The sequence below is a fragment of the Molossus molossus genome, unplaced genomic scaffold (assembly GCF_014108415.1).
Source record: "Molossus molossus isolate mMolMol1 unplaced genomic scaffold, mMolMol1.p scaffold_m16_p_20, whole genome shotgun sequence".
Classification (NCBI taxonomy): domain Eukaryota; kingdom Metazoa; phylum Chordata; class Mammalia; order Chiroptera; family Molossidae; genus Molossus; species Molossus molossus.
Window position 1 is genome coordinate 26,869,158 of NW_023425356.1, and position 15,639 is coordinate 26,884,796.

General features: G+C 41.8%; 1 protein-coding gene across 3 annotated transcripts in view; it reads right to left on the reverse strand.

The window, feature by feature from the left end:
• The window catches only part of RNF115 (ring finger protein 115), a 78,313-nt gene extending 62,792 nt beyond the window's left edge, over window positions 1-15,521 (reverse strand). For 2 of the 3 annotated variants that reach the window (XR_004960981.1, XM_036273544.1), the window contains exon 1: window positions 15,210-15,326. Coding sequence is in view for 2 of the 3 variants with exons in the window: in XM_036273544.1 (XP_036129437.1) it covers window positions 15,210-15,311 (102 nt within the window). In the remaining variant the exon portion in view is untranslated. Of the gene's footprint in view, window positions 1-15,209 lie in introns of all 3 variants that reach the window. The other variant, XM_036273543.1, reaches the window with a different exon arrangement.
• Window positions 15,522-15,639: the final 118 nt, after the last annotated feature.

Here is a 15,639-nt window from a genome sequence, read left to right on the forward strand (position 1 = left end):
TTTTTGCTTTTGTTGCTGCTTATTATTAAATATGTACAGTAAGTCATCATGGGTCCAAAAAAGGTTGGTGATAGCAGCAAAGTGAAAAGAAAGTTGTGAGAACAACGACAGAGCTTAAAAAAAACAATCACTAGCCCAGCCGGTGTGGCTCAGTGGTTGAGTGTCGACCCATGCACCAAGAGGTCACGGGTTTGGTTCCTGGTCAGGGCACATGCCCAGGTTGTGGGCCCAATCCCTAGTTAGGGCATGCAGGAGGTGGCCAATTGATGTTCTCACTCATCAATGTTTCTCTCTCTCTCTCCCTCTCCCTTCCTCTCTCTCTAACATCAATAAGGAAAAAACAAAACACAACAAGAGAATATAAAGAAGAATCATTTCAAAAGTAAAATTTAAATCCCAGTAAGGATAATTTAGTGAACTACAGAACAAAATTCCCTTACACAAAATCCAAAAATACCCAAAGGCTCAAATCACTAAACCTCAGACAGCAATAAATATAACTATCTAATTTTACAGAAAAGGAAAACTAAGGCCCTTGAAAGATTCAATAATTTGTTTAGATTAAAATAAAAAATTTTCCTCCAACAGTGCTACAATAACATTTATATATAATTAATAAAATAAAATAAAACACCTATAGAAAGGGCTGGTAAGAGCTGCAAAATAAGGGCTAATGATTAATTCCACAGCCAGTTTATTAATTCTGAAAGCCCTTTCCTAACATTTTTAAACATAGTTCAGACCTAAAATGGGCAAAAAGGCATTTGCTCTAATCTTGAGATGGTTACATTATTTTAATGTTTAAACAAAGTCAAAAGGAGCAGAAAAGACTTCCCATCAAGAAGGCGGCATAGGTAACCGCGGTACTCACCTCCTCCTACAACCGTATCAAAATTACAAATAAACTAGAGAAGAACCATTATTCAGGACCACCTGAAATCAAGCTGAATGAAGTCTGACAACTACAAAATTTAAAAAGAAGCCACATCAAGACTGGTAGGAGGGCAGAGGCACAAACAGGCTGGTCCCACACCCACATGTGGCGGATAAAAATCAGGAGGGTCACCTCAGCTGTGAAGGTCCTCCATGAGGAGTGAGGCATCCCCATAGCATACCAGGCCCCCCAGCTCAGGGTTCCAGTGCCAGGAAGATAAGTCCCCATAACTTCTGGCTGTAAAAACCAGCGGGAACTGAGGCTGAGTGAGGCTGATGCTGCTGGAGCCCCAGGCAGTTCCTCTTAAAGGGCTCTTTCTGGGCTGTGTTGTGGAGGCGGAGGCAGCTTGAAAGGCGCCAGAGACACAGGGTAAGAAATTAGTTGTCTGGCATAGGGAGAGAGCTTGGAGAGGCAGTTTTCTCCTGGATAAACTTGCTGTTGGAGGGTGCTATTCCTTTGGTGAGCCCTTACCAGGGGTGGCAAGCGGCCACCATATATTGGACTCCAGCAACCTGGCTCACACAGTTTTCCCTGCCCTGGTGATTCCCGGAGGCCCTGCCCCACCCAACTTTCAGGCTGATCCAAGCTGTTTCCAGTAGCTTTACCATAAGATTGGCCTGTCTTGGATCCTGCTTCAGATTTTCCTAAATTCTCTCAAACAGCATCTGGCCTCAGCGAGCCCCACACCTCTCACTAAGTGGCCCCAGGCTCAGCACTAGAAGCAGCCAGCCTTGGTTCACAGCTTGGCTTTGCCTGGGCACCTCCAGGACCAGCACAAGAAGCAGCCCTCGGCACATGACTTTGTAGCTTATGTGGTTCCAGGTAGAACACAGGCAGTGGCTGACCTTGCCCCAGAGCCAGCACACCAGTGGACAGCTTCAGACCACGTTGAAGTACCACTACCCAACCACCTCCATAAGTGACACAGTCAAGGAGTGAACTCAGTGAGGGGTACCAGAGCCCCATTGAAGTAAGTCTTGCTCCTTGTGGTTGGCCCCTGAACAGCTGGTTCTCCAAGGTAGTCAGAAGTCAGTGGGCACAGTCCTTACAGCTGATCAGCCTGAGTAAATCCCTCTCATTGACGTGACAGCAACAATCAACACTCAATCACAACAGAAGGGTGTACGGTCCACACAAGGGGTGCACCTTGAGGGCTCAGCTGGAGTGATCAGGGAGACTGTGCCACTGGACCTTACAGGACACCTACTATTACAATAGGCTACCCTACCAACCCTAGAAGACATAACAACTCTACCTAATACATAGAAACAAACACAGGGAGGCAGCCAAAATGAGGAGACTAAGAAATATGTCCCAAATAAAAGCACAGAACGAAACTCCATGAAAAGAACTAAGCAAAATGAAAATAAGCAATATAACAGATGCAGAGTTAGAAAACCATGTCCTGGCCGGATTGGCTCAGCGGTTAGAGCATTGGCCCACGGACCAGAGAGTCCCGGGTTTGGTTTCCGCTAAGGGCACGTACCTCGGTTGCAGTTTGTCCCCGGCCCTGGTTGGGATCTTGTGGGTGGCAGCCAATCGATGTGCCTCTCTCACATTGATGTTTCTCTCTCTCTCTTCCTCCCTCTCTCCCTCCTGCTCCATCTGAAGATGAATGCAAAAAAAAAAAAAAAATGTCCTAGGGTGAGGATAAAAAAAAACAAAACTGGTTATAAGGATGCTCAAGGAACTTAGGACCAGCAGAAATGAAGGATGCACGAAATGACATAAAGAATAATATACAGGGAATCAGTAGAACAGATGAAGCCAAGAAGCAAACCATCAATTTGGAATATAAGGAAGCAAAAACACCCAATCAGAACAGCAAAAAGAATCCAAGAAAATGAGGACAGTGTAAGAAGCCTTTGGGACAACTTCAAGTATACCAACATTCGCATCATGAGGGTGCTGGAAGTAGAAGAGAGCGAGCAAGAAATTAAAAACCTATTTAAAAAAATAATGACAGAAAACTTACCTAACTTGGTGAAGGAAACAGACATAAGTCCAGGAAGTACAGTTCCAAACAAGATGAACCCAAAGAGGCCCACACCAAGACACATCATGATCAAAATGCAAAAGGTTAAAGACAGAGTCATCTTAAAAGCAGAAAAGAAAAGCAGTTAGTTACCTACAAGAGAGCTCCCATAAGTCTGTGAGCCGATTTCTCAAAAGAAACTTTGTAGGCTAGAAGGGAGTGAGTGGCAAGAAATACTCAAAGTGACGAAAAGCAAGGACCTACAACCAAGAACCTACAACCAAGATTACACTATCTTGCAAAGCTATCGTTTAGAATCGATAGACATATACAGCATTTCCCAGACTAGAGAAAGCTAAAGGAATTCATCATCCCCATACCAGTACTATATGAAATGTTGAAGGGTCTTCTTGAAGAACAAGATAAAAAATATGAACAATAAAATGGCAATAGATACATATCTATCAACAACTGAATCTACAAACCAAATGAACAAGCAGAACAGAAGCAGAATCATAGATACAAAACACTTTTTGTTGGTTGCCAGATGGGAGGGGTTTTGGGGGAATGGGTGAAAAAGATGAAGGAATTAAGAAGTACAGATTGGGTGTTAGACTGAAGAACCTCAAAGAGAATGGTGGCGGGGGTGCAGGAAGAGAGAAACCAAAGAACTTATATGCATATATGCATAACCAATGGACACAGACAATAGTGTGAGGAAGGCAGGAGAGGTGTGGGACTGGGGAGGAGGGGGTCAATGGGGACAAAAATAGGGGACATCTGTAACATATTCAACAATAAAGATAAGTTTTGAAAAAGAGGAAAAAAAGGAGCAGAAAATATTTAAACCCTAATTCCACTACCCATTTTCCCCAACATTTTATGAATCTCTTTACTTCTTCCTGAACACAGAACAAGTACTAGAACAGCTCCTGGAAAATAGTAGGCACCAATTAGTTGTTGAATGAATGCAAATAGACTACTGATATTCTTGCATGATCTAGTGCCTATTACTTTAAGGTTATTATCAAACATAGATTTCAAAGTGCTATACTTCACAGAGAGTTTATGTGCGTGTCCTCAAAGAAAACATCTAGACTCAATTACACTCAGGAATAGAAATAGACATAACTCTGGAATCCTTTGTAGAATGAATTAGACCTGTGACACTTGGCACAAAATAAACCAATAATTTTAGTGATGAGTAAAATCGGACTGAAAAATTTCGAGAATTAAACATTTTCATGATTCTCACTTATTAATATTACTTTCAACCACTTTTTAATCTAAAACATGCAAATTAAGACTAGCAATGAAAGTTAACTCACTGAATTTTCCTTTTACATGTTATTAAACAAAAAGTAAATGTACCATTCTAGTTTCATACTACATAGACATTAAAAATATAATTTTTTTAAACCAACAAGTTCAAGGTACAAATTTCCATTCCTCTACCTAACTGGTCTTTACCTAAAAACATTAATGACTCTAAACATTCAGCAGTGAACATATGACAACTGGCACTACAAATTACAATCAGGAAACCAACAAATTAATAAATTTGTCTGAGAATAAAGTCCCTCAGACTACCACTTAAAATATAGAAGATTCGTCCCTGACCGGTGTGGTTAGAGCACTGGCATAGGCACCAAATGCTCATGGGTTCAATTCCCAGTCAAGGGCACTCAAGGGCACGTACATGGGTTGCAGGTTTGATCCCCTGGTCTCCAGTCAGGGTATGAGCAGGAGGCAACCAATCAATGAGTCTCTCTCGCATCTCTCTCTCTCCCTCATCCCCCCTTCTGTCTCTAAAAATCAATGGAAAAAATATCCTCAGGTGAGGATTAACAAAAAATATCACAGAAGGTTCACTAAAAGCAGCTAAATTCCATTCAACAAATTCAGTTACAAATGATTACTGAAATAACTTTGCTTAAAAAGCCAATCAGCCCCGGCCGGGTAGGTCAGTTGGTTAGAGCATAGACCTAACTCCACTTTACATATAAACACTAGGTCTTCTGCATAATTTTAATATGCACTAAACTAAATGTCCAGAAAAACAACAACTGAATAAAGCGAGAGAAAATTATATTTTATTTGTATCTTTACCAAGATTTATTCACTATTCTGGTGGTTTGCCTCTCACAGTATTTAAGTTGCAAATATCTAAATACTCAGGTACCTTATATGTCTATGCTTGGTGCCAATACATTTTCCCTTTATGGACACCTGATACACATTTACAGATTGAAATGTGTATTATTTTGTCACAATTATTTTCTTTTTATTTATTCTTTATCTTACAGTTAGTTTTTTTAAAATCGTATGTGTAGGAAATTTGTATCACCTATGAATTTCCTTTCATTAAATATTCCTTTCAAAATACTTATTACAAAAAGAGGGCGCTAGATCTGACAGGTTTGAGAACCACAAGGCTTGATCAGCATTACTGTAGGATACCTGCAGGTCTGTTAACCCAGAAAAAAAGCAGAAAAGAGCATGCAACTACAGGATTTTTTCTCTCTCTCTCTTTCTTTTGAGAAAGTAAATTCTAAGCATGGGGAAAAGTAATATAATAAAACCTTTAGTGGAAGATGCTTCTCTGCGTTTAATATGTATTCAAATCTGCATATCAAAGTGAGCAGCAAGGATGTCAAGAACTTCCCTGTGACACTTGTTAAAATTATCAAGGAGAGAGGTCACCTATTTTGACAGATTTTCAAGAAAAACAAAACCAACGGCCTATTTTGGGAAATGGGGCTACAGAATCTATGTAACACACCAAAAAAGCGTGCCTAGTTTAAAATCACCAGAGCCAACTAACAACTATTTGACAACATTCCTCTGGACACCTCTAAGAACTGTGAATAGCTAATGATTGAACTTAAAGATGTTGTAAATCTTTCAGAATCTAATCTACACTTCTGTATGTGAACCTATTAAAAAAAAAAAAAAAAAAAAAAACCTACCTCAAATGTTTCTAATATGGTAAAGGCCCTATTTCTCTACAATTAAGGATTGCTAATTCCTACACTACCTTTCAATCAAAAATGACAAAAGTCCATTTCTCATTCAAGTTTATCATTCAAGCTTCCACTAAGGGTGCCTCAGTATCATTTTACATAGGATATACCATGATAAACTGAGTCAGATGACTCAGAGCCAGTCACATGAAGAATCAGTATTAGCCCTGGTCGGTTTTGCTCAGCAGTTAGAGCGTCAGCCCACACAACCAGAGTCTCGGGTTTGATTCCGTTCAAGGGCACGTACCTAGGTTGCAGGTTCATCCCTCAACCTTGGTCTGGGACATGTGGGAGGCAACCAATCGATGTGTCTCTCTCACATCGATGTTTCTCTCTCTCTGTTTCCCTCCCTCCCTCTCACTCTATCTAAAAATCAATGAGAAAATATCCTCCGGTGAGGATTAAAAAGAAAAAGAGTTAGTATTAGAACAAGATTGATCATTTCAATTCACCCTCTCCAACAACAGTTCAAAGAAACTGAAAGTTTAACCACAAAATCTCCTGGTCTCATTAAACATGTAGGTGTAAGAGAAAGTAAAATTTGATTAATGTTAAAATGAGCTAGAGAAAAACTAAAAGTTGGGCTTGTTGTCTGCTTTTTGTTTTATTTTCAAGCAAGAATATCCAGCTGCCTTAGTAAGTTTACTTGTGAGTTTTACCACCTCAGTTAATTCCCAAATGACAAAAAATTCAGATACTTTTCTTTCAGAAGCTGCCCTACAATGTGTAACTTGAGAGGAGTGATTCAATTCCTCTGGTCTCAGTAACCACAAGGAGATAAAGTAACTACTGCTATAAATGGAACAGCAACCACTGACCACTATTCTAAACAATCTCTCCCATCATCGCTTTGGCTAAAATTATTTGGCCTCAATTATTTCACTGAAAATTCTCATCAGGATCCCCAAATTAGAAATCAAAGCTGTATCAGAAAACCTTAAGCACCACTGACATAAGGACTTAAGAAGACAATGACTGCATGGCTGGTGTGGCTCAGTGGATTGAGTGTCATCCCATGCACCAAGAGGTCACCAGTTTGATTCCCAGTCAGGGCACATGCCTGGGGTTTCGGGCTCGATCCCCAGTAGGGAGGGTGCAGGAGGCAGCTGGTAGATGTTTCTCTCTCTCTCTCTCCCTTCATCTTTGTTAAAAATCAATAAAAATAAATAAATAAATAAATAAATAAATAAATAGACAATGACTGTCCCTTTATCCTTCTATACCAAGGCTCCTCAACCTCAGCACTCCTGATGTTTTAGGCCCATTAATTCTTTGTTGTCACGGCTGTCCGGTGCATGCAGCATGTTTAGCAGCTCTCTGGCCTTACCCATTATGCCTGAATCAACCCTCTACCACCCCACCCCTCCCCTCACAGTTTGACAATCAAAAATGTCTACAGACATTGTCATTATCTCCTGGAAAGCAAAACTGCCCTTGGCTGAGAATCTTTGATTGCTCTATGCTATTTCCTGTATTGCTCTAAATTATTAAGCTATAGAGAGATGAACGAGAAGTCACCATCCACAGGCTTCTTAGACTCCTTCTAACTTGACTATGGAGAATAAAAAGCAATTCACTTTCCTCATTTAAGATGGTTGTATGAAAGACCTCTCCCTGAACTAAACATAAAGAAACACTGAGTGTCAGTACTTCCCCCCAAAAGACAAAAAATTTCATCTGCAGTGAACTTAATTTTAAGATTTTTATTCTTCCTCATACTGAAAAAGTCCCACAGATTTCCCCACTATATACATGTCTATCAGTAGACTTAAGACTAGAATGAGCCTTCTACCCGTAAGAATACATATTTATTTCTAGATCCTTACACAGAATATATTTATTGACACTGTATGTTCAAATTCCATGTGGTAGTACCTACATTTTGTATCACTGAAGCCTTTTTAGATCTCACAACACTAAAGCCACAACAAGAAATATTTAATAAGCAACTGCTATATAGAACCAAACTGATGCTACATAATCAAGTAGACTTCTCAGCTGATAAGCCACCAACAGCAGAATTTAAGACAATCTAATAATTGAAACCTCTCAAACCCAGTTCAAATTACTAAATTCCTTCCCCCTGTTCAATAACATACTAACTACTTAGACTTAGCTCTGGGGCCTTCTTAAGAATCATGCAACTTAATAAGCAAGGTCAGTGAGCTTAGAGTTCTACGAGTCACAGTCTTTAAGAAATTTACTTTTTAGCTACTCTTATTATAGAGTGGTTAGAAAAGTTTTCCTGTATTAGAGCCATGACAAGTACAGCACAATGATCATGACTTCTGGAGCACCTAATAAAAAGCTAAACTAGAAAACATTACGTATTGATAAGGTTGACACTTTATTAGCTCAAAGGTGATATAGGAGATGGGAGAGGGAGAAAGTGCTAGTTCCTTCAGGCAGAGCCTCAGAGGTAAGCAATACACTGGCAGTCCTTAATTAGACTGGTCTCTTATCTGGATTTGAATACGCTGATCTCCATAAAACAAGAACGAATCACCCTCATCAACACCAAAAGTACTTTACTCTGCACATGATTTATCTCACCTGTTTAATTAGACTACCAGATTCAGTTTCACAAAGTAATATTTTCTGGCCTTGATTTTAAAGGGGGAGGAGGGGAGTGAGTACAGGGATGGAATGACACCTTTACATTCTGTGACAGAGCTGTCTGTGGTACTACCCAGTCAGCTCTCAATGTAGCACACTAATTCCATCAGTTTTGCCATCACATTGTCTCTCAATAGGATAATCAGGTCAGGCTGAAGCTTCTGGTATTCTGAAAATAACTTTAGGTTACTTAATTTATTCTATCATCTGATGACCAAAAAATATACATTTACTCAATCATTTATAAAGTGTAAACCCTGGGGTTTCAGAGCATATAATCAAAACCTCTTTAAAATCCTAGTACTCGATAAATTTTACTGAAATTATTTTCCTTGTAAATAGAAAAACACTTTTAAATAGAAAAAGAAATTCCTAAACCAATACTCTTGTTTTGAAATCTTACAAATAACAGTACCATTGAATATTATTTTCATTTAAAAATTCTCTTCATGGTTTTCCCACCTTTCATGTCTTCTTTCTAAATGAAACTTTTTATTCTTTTAATCTGAGAAGATCCAAACCAAAGATAGGCAAAGTTAAAATGGATAAGTCAGGATTAGGAGTAAGGAATAGTCATCAAATTAGACCAACCAAATGTGGCTTAAACTAGACAAGCTTTAGCATATTCCAACCTCTCTCAGAAATGATAGCCAACACTATTTCTTCTAATACAGACACTAAAGTTAGTTGGGCCTGTGAGTCTTTCACAGTAAACACTGACAAGAAAAATGAAAAAAAAACAACAAAAAAAAAAACTGAAGGGTACTTTCAGGGCAAACGTTGGGTAAGCTATTGTCTCACATACTTCCAAATGTATCAAGAAGTGCTATATCCTAGATAGGGGAAGAGAGAAGCAAGAGGTTTAAAACACCTTGCAACCTAGTCCCACTAAACACAATGATGATTCTGCTATGTGGTGAACAAACTGGCAAGAGATTAGGTAGCTGTGAAGCAGTCCTTCCCATTGACTAGGTGAAGAAAACTACCTAGCAATAGCTTATTAAAAAATGATGTAAAACTCAATACTCAACCTTAGGTGTTCAGAGAGTACAGTACGGTCCTGTGATCCTACTTGCACAAGGGTAAGTATCTTCTTGAGATGCAAAATGAGTCAAGACATAAAAACTTTATTCATGATATGCTGGGTCTAGCTATCCTCAGAAAAACATCCAGGTTTCCCATAACATTTGTTCAGCAGATGAAACAATGCATGCCTAATGTAGCTACAGTGAGGGAATCTCAAATTTATATAACAAAAATTATTTTTTAAAACTTTTCAATGTTGTCCTATACATGAAAATCACATTCTGACTTACCAGTGTTTGAGTTGGTTTTTTTTAGTAGCAGAGCCACCCACTTACTGACCTGATCATTTTTACAACCAACATTTCAAGATGACAGTCTGGGTTAAGGATATAGAAATGGCCATAAAACAAGATGAAACTAACTGGCTTACCTATGAATAAAACCTCTACCCCTGAGCTCACTGCACCTTTTCCTAAAAGTGCATATCGACTTACTAGATGTTTCTCTTTCATACCCCAGTCTATGCTATTCTTCTCCTCAATTTGATTTTTACCTAGCCTGCAGAACTCAATTTAAAACCCCTCTCACTCTTTCCCTGCCCTCACCAAAGCTACCATATATCCCTTTCTCTGAATTCTAAAGCAAACATTCATTCACCTTACATTAACTTTTTCATGTTTGTCCGTCTTTCCAAAATGAAATGTGAGGTCCTTAAGGGCAGGAACTATTTAGGCCAAGGTACTGCCCTCAGGACATCAGCAGAGAACCTTTTTTGTATGTATAAAGTATTCTGTCATACTTAATTGTGTTAGACCTTAAGAAAGAAAGAGCTCTTATCCTTTGAGACGACATGGAGGGACCTGGAAAGTATTATCCTAAGCGAAACAAGCCAAACAGAGAACAAGTACCATATGATCTCACTTATTTGTGGAATATAATGAACATAACAGTGTGAAGAACAGGGTAGTCCCAGAGACGCGGAAGTAGGGTACAGACTGACAATCGCCAGAAGAGGGGGTAAGCGGGGGAGAAATAAACCACAGAACTTATATGTATGTATGCATGACCAATGGACATGGACAACAAAGCTAGGGACAGGGCGGGAAGGGGGGGATGTCAATGGGGGAAAAAGGAAAAATATCTGTAACAAAAATGAATTAATTAATTTAATTTAATTTAAAATAAATAAATAAGTAAATAAAAACCAGGCATCATAGCCCTGGCCGGTTTGGCTCGGCAGTTAGAGTGTTGGCCTGCAGACCAATGAGCCGCGGTTTCGATTCTGGTCAAGGGCATGTACCTCGGTTGCAGTTCGACCCCAGCCCCGGTCTGGGTCATGCTAGAGGCAACCAATCAGTGTGGTGTGTCTCTCTCACATCGATGTTTTGTTTTTGTTTTTTTTCTCACTCTCTCCTCTCCCACTCTATCTGAAAATAAATTTTAAAATGTCCTCAGGTAAGGATTGAGGAAAAAAAAAAATCAGATAGATTTTTCAAACTAAGGCTTAAGAAAAACACCTAAAATTTTTCTTATTATCCCTTTTCATGAGCACTTTGCTGTGAGGACTTCGGGTAGTAAAAATAAAATATGGAAGTTGTGCAAAGTTAGACTGCTTTCTCACTCTTAAAGGTAAATAAGTGAATGACTTAAAAGACCCTAAGAGCTAAGTATGTTGACGGATACTGGACTTCTTGTGGTGATCACTGTAAAGCATATAAATGTCAAATCACTATGCTGTGCACCAGAAACTAATATACAGGGTGGGGCAAACGTAGGCTTACAGTTGTTTGTATGAAAAATAATACAATAATACAAGAATCAACTGTTTTGCGTACTCACAACTGTAAACATGCCTTTGCCACATCCTATAACATTGTATGATAACAATAATTTTAAAAGAATTTTACATTGGGGGGGCTAGAGGAACTAAGGCAACAATATTCAACAAAGTTATCACATGTCACTCATGACACACATGGTGGACAAATTCCAGACTCCCTCTCTGTGGTAAGAGAGACCTGGGGGTTCTCATCTCCACTGGAAAAAAACAAGGCAACTGCTCTTCTCAGCTCTGAAATATGGCACAAAGCACACGTGGGCACAAATAGGCAAGCAAGACTAAGCAACATCTAGAGTAACAAGAAGAAAATTCTGAGATGTTCTAAATTAAAATTACAGAGGCCAGAGAGAGAAAGAGACGAACGAAACAATTAGCCATTTAATAGCTGTGGACCAAGTCTGACAAAAGACTGCTCACATTCCTTCCATTCCGTTGGATCTTCCCATTAATTTCCAGGTGGCTATTTCCGCAGATTACCCTAGCCAGGCACCACAGAACTCCAGGGAGCCTTTCCTTCTTTACACGTGGGCTTTCTAAAATGCTGCCCACAGCCAATCCACAGGAGGGGACATTTCTTTTTGTGGACTCTGTGTCTATCCCAGAGCTGGCCCCACTTCACCTTCCCCCACCTCCTTGCCTATAGCTAATGTGAATTCTTTCACTGGGCTTACATTTTTCTTCATGTATAAAAATGCTTGCTGCCCTGGCTGGTTTGGCTCAGCAGTTAGAGCATCAGCCCACAGACCAAAGGATCTCAGGTTCTGTTCCAGTCAAGGGCACATACCTGGGTTACAGGTTTACCCCAGGCTCCAGTCGGGGTCATTAGGGAGGCAAAACCAATCGATGTGTCTCTCTTACATGGATGTTTCTCTTCCCTCAACCCCCTTCCTTCCAGTCTAAAAGATCAATGGAAAAATATTCTCCAGTGAGGATTAACAAAATCAATTATTTAATTAATTAAAAATGCTTGGAAACTCAGAGATGATGGACATGTTATCTTTCCTGCTAAGCTGGTGATTTAAACTTCTTTTTGGCCACCAATGGCCTAATAAACCCTTTCTTTTAAAAAAGACTTTCAGGCCCTGGCCGGTTTGGCTCAGCGGTTAAAGCGTTGGCCTGCGGTCCAGAGAGACCCGGGTTCGGTTCCCGCTAAGGGCATGTACCTCGGTTGCAGTTTGTCCCCGGCCCTGGTCGGTCGTGTGGGTGGCAGCCACTCGATGTTTCCCTTTCACATCGATGTTTTTCTCTCTCTGTCTCTCTCCCTCCTGCTCTATCTGAACAAAGAATGAAAAAGTGTCCTCGGGTGAGGATAAAAAATAAATAAAAATAAAAAAATAAAAATAAATAAAATAAAAAATAAAAAAGACTTTCAGGCCCTGGCCGGTTTTCTCAGTGGTTAGTGTCAGCCTGCGGTCCGGAGAGACCCGGGTTCGGTTTCCGCTAGGGGCGCGTGCCTCAGTTGCAGTTTGTCCCCGGCCCTGGTTGGGTCGTGTGGGTGGCGGCCACTCGATGTGTCCCTTTCATGTCGATGTTTCTCTCTCTCTCCCTCCCACTCTATCTGAACAAAATATCGAAAAATGTCCTCAAGTGAGGATAAAAAAAAAAAAAAAAAGACTTTCAACTGTGTAAGTAAAAATTGTTTGTCCTGGGCCCTGGTCAGTTTGGTTCAGCGGTTAGAGCGTCAGCCCATGGTCCAGGGTTCGGTTCCTGCTAAAGGCATGTACCTCGGTTGTAGTTTGTCCCCGACCCTAGTTGGGTCCTGCAGGAGGCGAACAATCGATGTGTTTCTTTCTGTCTCTCTCTCTCTCTCTCTCCCACCCTCCCTCCCTCCCACTCTATCTAAAAAGTTGTGGGAAAGTATCCTCAGGTGAGGAATTAAAAAAAAAATTGTTTGCTTCAGCCCAGCCAGTGTGGTTCAATGGATTGAGTGAGAGGTCCCAGTTCAATTCCCAGTCAGGGCACATGCCCAGGTTTCGGGCTCGATCTCCAATAGAGGGCGTACAGGAGGCAGCCAATCAATGTATCTCTCTCACATGGATGTTCCTCTCTCTCTCTCCCATCCTCTCTCTCTAAAAAAATACATACATATATATGTGTGTGTATATATTTTAAAAATTGGTTTTTTTCATAACATGAAACTATGAAGTTGAAGTTGAGGCAAACAGAAAATAAAGAAAATACCATAAAGCCTGAAAAAGCACAACTTTTAGATGATGAAGTTAAAATACCTTTTAGGCCATGGGTGGTGTTGCTCAGCGGTTAGAGCATTGACCCCTGGCCATGGTCAGAGTTGTCCAGGAAGCAACAAGTCCATGTGTCCCTCTCACGTCAGTGTTTCTCTCTGTCTCCCCCCACCCCACCCCCCCATCTGTAGATAAATAGAAAAATATCCTCCGGTGAGGTTTAAAAATAAAATACCCTTTAGGTACTTATTCAGGGGACTCCATTTGTGTTTCTAAGAAGGCATACAGACATGCACACTTCAACAGGCTTTCTCATAGATTGTATCTGACACACCACATAAAGTTAAGTTGCAATGTAGCCACCTTATCTTAAGATTGAACCTTTATACTTCTAAGCAGAACAATTATAACTAATTCTAAAGATGGCTGGCCAAAGGATTAACATTCTCCTGGGTGGGTCTCCCTGCAGTAGCCATAACCCAACCCAAAACAGCTTCAGGGTTTCCCTAGCACGCTGCAGAAGCGCTTTCTTCACAACCATAGCACTACCTGTCTAGGGACTAACAGATGAGTCTTGCAGGAACTGGTGAAAACCAATTTATGCCAGAGGATGCAGTCCCCAGCATTCTGTCCTGGACATTTTTCATTGATGAGACAGAATAGGGGAGGGGGGCTGGTAAAGGAGACCTGCTGAAGGTTCTACCTACATGACAACCAAAATAACCAAGTTGAAACTTGGTTTGTCCTGCCTTCTTCCAAAGCCATCTCCTTCAATAGTGGTAAGGAGGACCGCAGTCTGCAAGTCATTAGTACACTGCTGTTTTCACTTTCACAAGAACCCTGGAAACCAACCAGTAACAAAACCCCCTCCGCCCCAGTTACCTTCCAACCCTTCCTTTCCGAGAGACAACGGAAAAGGGACTGTCCTTATCAATTCGCTATTTTGATTCACAGAAGATGGGGGGGGGGCTGTCTGGTGAAAAGTGGAAAAGGAAATAGAGGAAGGTGAGAACAGCAGCACAAGGGGTGGGGGCCGGTCATCCTGACAGGGAGCCAAGGTGAAGAGCGAAAGAAAACCGAGGGGAGCCCTGGCGAGTAGCTCGGCTGGTCAGGGCATCCTCGGGCTAGCCAAGGTTGCGGAGCTAGCCAAGGTTGCGAATTCGATCCCCGGTCAGAGCACATACGAGAATCAACCAATGAATGCACAAATAAGTGGAACAACAAACCGATGTTCCTCTCGCTCTCTTAAAAAAAAATCAAATAATAAAAAAATATTTAAAAGAAAAGAAAATTCAGGAGAGAGGTGTCAGGGGAAAACCTGCTAAAGAAAAAAAGATGGGGGAGGGGGCAGGTAAGGTGAGGAGAGGGAATAAGGGGCAGGTTGGAGGGGGCTGGGGAAGCCTGGGAGGAGTAAGGAACCAGGGCCGGACGCCTGGGGTCTGGGGTCTGGGGCCTGGGGCCTGGGGCCAGCGAACAGCGGACAGGGGACAGGGGACAGTGGGCAGCAGTATTTGGGAGACCGACTTCAGGAGAGTGCGGGAAGCTTGAAACCCATTCCGGGATTTCGGGGCGAGAAGTCCACGCCCGAGTGCAGGGGGCACGGGGCTCTTACCGGCAGTTTGGGGCTGACCTCGCCCTTGCAAAAGTGGCAGAAAAACCGGTGCGCGGCGACGGCGGCGCCAGAGCCCGTCCCGGCCGCCGAGGCCTCCGCCATTTTTCTCTTGCGCCGCGGCGGTCGGAGAGGGCAGCCGCCGGTCCCTCGCCAGGCCGCTACCTTCCAGCGACAGCCGCCGCCTCTGCTGCCGCCGCTGCTTCCTCAATGCGGCCCGCCGCTCCGGAGCCCGCGTCAGTCACGTGAGTCGGCCTGGCCCAAAGAGGCGGTGGCGCCGACCGCGACCCCAAGGCCCGCCTCCAGCATCAGAGAGGAACAGGAAGGAGAGTCCGCCTGCAGCTCCTCCAACAGCCCTTCACCGGTCCTCCAACCTCCCAGCGAGACGAAAGAAAGAAAGAGCGTCTCCGAAAACCACCGAAACTCTGGGGTA